Genomic DNA, 7500 nt, shown 5'->3' with positions numbered 1-7500 from the left:
TTATATAAACATGTTTGCATATATACAGCTAATTGTTCTACCTTTTTGTGCTTCAAGGGATCCCCTAAACTAAGAACTGCCTTTGAATGCATATGACAATGTTTGCATTAGCATGGCTATGAAATGTAAGGAATCTGGAACATACTTTCTTGCTTTATTATAAAAAAATGGCTAGTTATATATGGTGAGATCAGACCATAAACTAATCTCACTGGATATTCACATCCCGACTCCACCCCCTGCCCAGAAAACCACAGTGATAAACTTCTCTAAAGAAAATTTCACACTTCTCAAAACCGAGGTGGAATCCTTCAAAGCCCCCGGGCCTGTGGAAAATACGGCCCAGACCACAGAATCCTTTATAAACGCATTCTATGAACACCTTCAGGAATGCATGGATCATGCAATCCCAAATAAAACCAAGACCCAATCCTCCAAAGGCAGGCGTCCTGTCTGGTGGACCCCAGCCATAAACAAACTATACAATAGAAGGAGGAAGCTACTACATGATAGAGCAAAATCCCAAAAAGGGAAGACATCTCTGATCAGTATTAGCAAAAAACTACGGGCACTCATAAAATCGTCTAAGGCCAGCTTCAAGAGAAAAATTGCACAGGACACTAAGGATAATCACAAGGCTTTCTTTAGTTATATTAGGAACCTGGGTGGGAATTCCCAGATATACTCAGAATTAGTCCAAAATGACAAAAAATACACCGAACCCACAGACATTGCCAACATCCTAGCTGACAGGTTCAGCAAACTCCCCACAAAAAGGGCAAATATCTATCCCAGCAGAGTGCTGCCCCCCTGACATCTCAGATGCTCAGGTAAGAGTTGTCCTCTCCAAAGCAAAAAACACAGCATCAATGGGACCAGACGGTGTCCCGGGCTGCATCCTACATGAACTCCAAGAAGAGCTAAACCCAAACATAAAATTACTGTTCAATCTCAGCCTTACTACAGGATATGTACCCAAAGAGTGGCTTACAGCAACAGTGGTCCCTCTCCACAAAGGTGGTGCCTCAACGGATCCTGGAAACTATCGCCCCATAAGCCTGACTAGCTTGGTCTGCAAAGCTATAGAAAGGATCATCATGGACCTCATAAATAAAGATATTGTGGACCTACAGACACTGGATCCTACCCAGTTCAGCTTTGTTAAGGGCAGATCCTGCCTCTTAAACCTGGTCGATTTCTTTGAAACAGTCACCAAGGCCATCGACGAGGGGAAGGTGGTCCACACAGCCTACCTGTACCTCACAAAAGCCTTCGATACAATACCCCACTCGGGCATTATAGATAAGCTCACCAGCTTAAATATAAACCCCTATGTCACTAGATGGGTCGCAAACTGGCTCAAGGACAGAACCCACATGGTTAGAATTGCTGGAGTCACGTCAGACTACAAACCAGTTACAAGTGGCATCCCACAAGGCTCAGTCCTGGGACCTCTCTTGTTCGGTATATATTTCTCGGAGGTACAGGCCAACACGGAAGGACTGTGGCTGTCCAAGTTCGCAGATGACTGCAAACTAGGCACCATAATCGACTCTCCAGCCGACACAAGCATCCTACAAAAGGGCCTCATAGAAACAGACAACTGGTGCCAGAGCCATGGCCTCAAGCTAAACACCAAAAAGTGTATAGGCATCCCTTTTGGCAAAAACAAAGTGCCCACAAATTACCACATAGGTGGTAATCCATTAAGTACGGAAGAAGTAATTAGGGACCTGGGGACCCAAGTTGATAGCAATCTCTCATTTGAAAACCACGTGGCCAGAGTGGTTAGAAAAACATTTTATATAGCCCACCTAATCATGAAGGGATTCACATCTAGATCAGGGGAGGTCATCGTGCCTCTTTACTCATCCCTCATCAGGCCCATAATTGAGTACAATGCCCCTTTTGGGATGTACCTTACCAGACACCTGCAGCAACTGGAAAGACCCCAAAAGTACCTCGCCAAGAGGATCAAAGGGCTCAAACAGATGCCATATGCTGCCCGGTTAAAGAAACTCCAGCTCTACTCAGTGGCATACCACCTGCTCAGAGGCGATCTGTGCCTGACATATAAAGCCATGTCCAACCCGGAATTAATGGACATGCTGCACCTCAGAAAATCCAAATCCCATCGAGCTCTGGCTTGAGAGACTTGAACCTCAGCACTGAAATAAATAAGACATGCTGGAGGGACAGATTCATAACCCAGAGGCTCCCTTCACTCTGGAATAAAATCCCAGTCCAGGTTAGGCAGAGTCCCTCATTGACTCTCTTCAAGAGGAATCTTGATGAGTGGATGGGAGATCGTAGGTTTACCCCGGGTATCACTTCTGTGTCACTGTTAGACAGAGGCACAGTATACTAACCTCGAAAAAGGGCATAGCAAAATTCATTTAAAATGGGTGGCGAAAGCCAAACACACTCTGGCTATGCTTATAAATGCCCTAGGGCAGATAGCCTAGTATGAACCTATGAACCTATGAACCTATGAACCTATGTTCAGCATCACACTCGTTTTCACTGCTATCTTTTTCTCTACATTATTACCTTAATTCTGCTGTTTAAATATTTTCCTTTGCCTTTCTTGATCACCACTTCAGCAGTGTAAGTAGTCACATTTTATACAGATAAAATTTCTTCTAATCACCTAATCATTTGTATTTCAAATTATTACAACACGCAAAACTATTTTTTATTTCATTTCATTATTTATGCATGTGTTGTCTGATGTCAAATAGTTTAGCATCAGACATATCTATCACTGTTTTTTCTTAGAGTCTTCTATACAAATCTAAAAATATATTCCTCTGATTTAGAACTCCTCAAGTAAAACACATTTAATTTATATTTTTCCTTCCTTTCTTTTTTATATTTTTCAACATCTAATGTTTCCATCTTAAGCTACGTATGCAAAAATAAAAACCTTCAGGAGATAAAACAACAATCTGAAGTTCGCCAATCACAGTATCTCAGAAATATAAAAAAAACTTAAAAAGCTTATAGGGATGTAATTGCAGCAGTCAAAGTTAAGTTTCTAGTATGAAAATTGTACAAGCATACATAAAAAATGCAAGGTTTTTAATATAATGCTGACAGTGAACATAGCAGTAGATATGCAGCCATTTCAATCTTACTGGCTTGAAAACTTTCTCTACTTACTTGTCTGTTATGAAGTTGTCTATCTACATAGATCTGACCCTCAGTAATAAAGCCTGTCAAGTCAGGTATGGGGTGAGTAATATCTGAAAGAAAGATAAAATAACATGATAAGGTATGCAATACCAAATTAACAATATAGTTTAGTATGTATCTTATGTAATGTCATAAATTACTACTTGGGGTGCATTACACATGCAAGGCATACATTTACAAAATATTTCTTTAAAAGCATTAAAGGAAAGATGTTTATGTAACCTCATAAAATATATACTTTTAAAATCAGACCAAGTAGGTAGTAATGTCAGGTTAAAATGTGTTATTACATTTCTACCATTGAACACAAGGTAATAACTACCATATGGTACAAAACTGCATCTAAGTATCCCATATTATAGCTCAGCATGTTCAAATAAATATCTACAAACATTCCAAATCCCCTGGCCTATGATTAAACATCATCCATTTATGTACTGCTTGATTATCTGAAATCAATTAACCCAACCAAGGCTTCCAGTTCACTCCTGAAGCAATAATTATCTACATGGTTGGAACAGGTTAACAAACACTAAAATGTTAACTGAACACAAGTATCTAAACATAATTATCTTAAGGAAAAAATGCAACAAAGTTTAAAATTCTTACATACGAAAAGTTGACTGGATAATAATCCATGCAATAGCAAGCCACATATAACAAACCTTTTTTAACCCATTCACTATAACTGTATTTTCTTTTGTAGCTTTTTGAAAATGTAGCATTCTTCAGTACAAACAGTAAAATCAGTTTACTCTTAGCCCGCAGACAGTCTTTTGCTAATCAAAAAACAAAATCTTGCTGCGCACAGAGGAAATCTATAGGATGAAAATATTTCTTGTTGAAATACACAGATCTTCAAATCTAACAGTTCTACAATCGGTTGAAAATGGGAAGTAATACACTGTGAAATGCCATTAACTGAAGTGTGTGAAAGCTGTGGTTTAAGAGAAAGGAATCAAGAAGATATAAGCAAAGGGATTGAAAAGGTGAAACTAAAGATAATTAGTTCTGTCATCAAGTTCCATTTCATTGACAAAATATTTAAGCAATTGTGCACTTTTCTTCACGCTGGTGAGATCCTGATGGTGATTATATTAAGCACGAATGCGCAGAGGTTATAGTCCTCTGGATGTGGGGGTATGAAGAGTTTTCCTCATAACACCAAGGGCTATCTTTTTTGATGTTTGCCATTAGTTAATTTGCTTAACCATTTCATCAATGAAACAGAACTTAGAGACACCGACCATATTTGAGATTAAAATGTCTGCCAGTAAAAAAAATATGGGAAACTAATGGGATGATTTTGCCAAACAATGGGTCAGACAGACAATGTTATAATATCACACTATCTGCCATACGTTCATTACTGGATTGTGTGGAAGGGAACACTCCCATCTTGAAGTCTACTCTTACCCCTCTCCTACTCAGCTGGGGTGTGCTTTTTAGAAGAAATTACAGCATCATGCACATTACGGCAAATGGCCTCTGTAACCCTGCCCCCTTCTACTGGAATCTAGTCCAAGGGCAAAATGATGAATAACTCGAGTTTGTAGAAAAAAATCAGTTCTATCTATGGAACAAATTTACATGGTGTAATATAATGTTAAAAGGAGAAAAAATGTGAATCGTTTTCAGAAAAGATGACACATTAGCAAAGGTTATTGTAAAATTAAAAACACAGCGTGACTCGGTGGAAAAAGTATGTAAATTAATAAGCGTTGGTTTTGGAACAGTGAATGAGCAGAGATGTAAACTGAAGGGTAAAACAAAGAGAGATTATAGATTTTAAACAGTTATGCTGTTGTGTCAATGAAAATGTTACATAAATGTGCAGTTTGTTCATACAATAAATTTGCAAATTAGCATCACTATGGGAGAAAAATAATGACCAGTGCTTCGTCATCATTTTGATTTTTAGACAATGTTGCCATGACAATTCTTCACCGCTCATCAAAAAAATCCATTCTGTTTCAGTGTTCTACAAACTCACCTTATCATATACTGACAGGCTTTTTATACTGCAGCATAACAGACACTTATTTACCAATTTTAGTTTCAGAAAATAAAGAATAAATAACAGTACTAGACATTTCATTCCATAATTTTGCATTTAAAGTTGTGAAATAAATAAAAAACAGTACCAGACATTTGTTTCATTCTCTACTTTTTTCCACTTAATGTTGCTTTTTTTGCTATGTACCCCTTTTTCCTACTTTACTACCCATCCTTTTTCTACTCATACAAATCAAATGAAATGTAATTCATCAATGGGCATCTTAATATTAAAGCTTCTGGTATAAAGAGTTTATCTACATGCAAGGACACTATGAAAATGTATACGTAGCTTCTCACAGTGAACTCTTGCAATTTTAGAAAAAAGGTTGCATTTGCCTGCTTACATAGCAAACTTATGAGCTTAAAGCTGAATTTTACATGACTGCATAAAACAGATATATGTAAAAGACTTCTGCAGACTTTTCTCTAACTTGCACAACTGCAGTTTTGTACAGTTTAATTGGATGATTTTTAGTAGGCTGCACATATGCAGAAACTAGAGCTGCTGTGCTTAAACATACCACATTTGCAGACTGTTCACTGATTGACCTACTTGTGCAGTCAGTGACTATAACGTCCACCCTGTGTCTTCTCTTAAAACTGTTTAAGCATGAATTATGCCTAAATATATGGCAATACCATGTGGTTATGCTGGGGGATTTCTACTATAATTCTATACCAAAATATCATATGGTCTCATTGATTCTGCCAGGTGGGTTAATATTATAAATCTATAACAACAAAAAAACTCTCTGGGGAAAGGAAAAAACAAAACAGGTTTATCAGTCCATTAGAATATGTGAAAAGAACGAGTGAAGAAAAAACATTGTGTGTGTCCCAAAAGGCAAAAAAAAAAATGTGTGTTCCAAAAAGGAAAAAAACAGTAAGTGTGTGTTCCATCTATCTACTCCCTGTACTACCTCCTCCTTAGATAATGGCAAAATCAGAATGAATGAGACTTTTTGTTACCAATTATTGTTTATGGCTTTCTCTTCCTCCATTTATAGCTTTTCTTCAAAAGTAGTTATATAGGTCTGCAGCAAGTTTCAGCAAGACAGTATCTCAAGTTTATGAAAAAAATCTGCAACAGATATAACATTCACACAAACGCAACGGATAGAAGGCTATACATTTTTATACTCGACATACAGTATATACAGCTGTAGCCTTCAGCAGTTGTTCATTTTGTCATAATGAATCCAGATGTCAGCATCTGTCCCCAACTTGTAGACAGCTGTTGAAATGCATCATGCTCTTACACTGCCACGCTGACCACTTAGTGAATAAGCCACCAAAGGACTTCACATGTATAGAGTTTTCACAACAGAGGTAGGCAAAATAAAAACAGTCTGCCTAAGACAGCAAAAACCTCTCTGCGACCTAATAAAATGAGTAAGGTAATTCAGCGATCTGAGGGGAAAAGTCACTGAAGAAAAAATGCACTTTCCATATCTGTCCATTGTCCGAGACTCCTTGTTCAACAGGCTTAACAATTCAACACTCTTGACAATCTATAGCCAGTAAGATGAGGAAGTGAAAACTGATAATAACTGGAACAAAGTCATATTATATTAATCCTCTATCAAGCTAAGTGAAGGAAATATGAAACTAACTGTGATGCATGAAAAAAGAGTATAGCATATACTAAGAATAATAGTGAATTTGGAGCTAATACTATATACATACTATATACATGAAGGGCAAGGAATAAAGAGCTACATCAGACACTTTGAAGACTGCTTACTGCATCATAAAGCTACTGAAGGCAATGGAAAAAACTGAAACCCATCAAATGCCATTGATTATAGCAAACTACTAAATGTCTTACATCCAATAATAAGTTGATAGCTCTGTCAATGAACTCTGCTTGTCTAATTGTTTAATACTAAAAGGGTAATTACTCTTTTATCTTTAAATATTGTTTAGACATTTTAAGGAGATGGCAGGAAACTTGAAGTAGTAAGAGATGGAGTATTTCCAGTGACATGAAGACTCGAGAAAGCACACCAAATAGGTACAGGATAGTGGGAATATTATGATACTACAGAGCCAGTAGTAAAAACTAGGGTCCACTACCTCTATTGAAAAGTGTGCAGTATGTTAAGCAATAAGCAGTAATATGTTCATAACGCTTCATAGGTGGATAAAGCACATAGCCATAACAAATTAAGCATAAACCAAACAGGAAAACTGCCCATTATTAGATGTGCTCAATCCAGGGAACAAAAGATGATTCAGCACAGTCAT

The 7500-nt window shown here is 37.4% G+C and overlaps 1 protein-coding gene across 1 annotated transcript in view; it reads right to left on the bottom strand.

The window, feature by feature from the left end:
* The window catches only part of ATP6V1B1 (ATPase H+ transporting V1 subunit B1), a 1526458-nt gene that overhangs the window by 144758 nt on the left and 1374200 nt on the right, over window positions 1-7500 (bottom strand). The window contains exon 11 of the mRNA XM_044064065.1: window positions 3163-3245. Coding sequence (XP_043920000.1) covers window positions 3163-3245 — 83 coding nt within the window. The remainder of the gene's footprint in view (window positions 1-3162; window positions 3246-7500) is intronic.

The sequence above is a fragment of the Protopterus annectens genome, chromosome 2.part2 (assembly GCF_019279795.1).
Source record: "Protopterus annectens isolate FY-2018-M chromosome 2.part2, PAN1.0, whole genome shotgun sequence".
NCBI lineage: Eukaryota > Metazoa > Chordata > Ceratodontiformes > Protopteridae > Protopterus > Protopterus annectens.
Note: the sequence above shows the minus strand (reverse complement) of the source record. Positions and strands in the feature narration are given on the sequence as shown.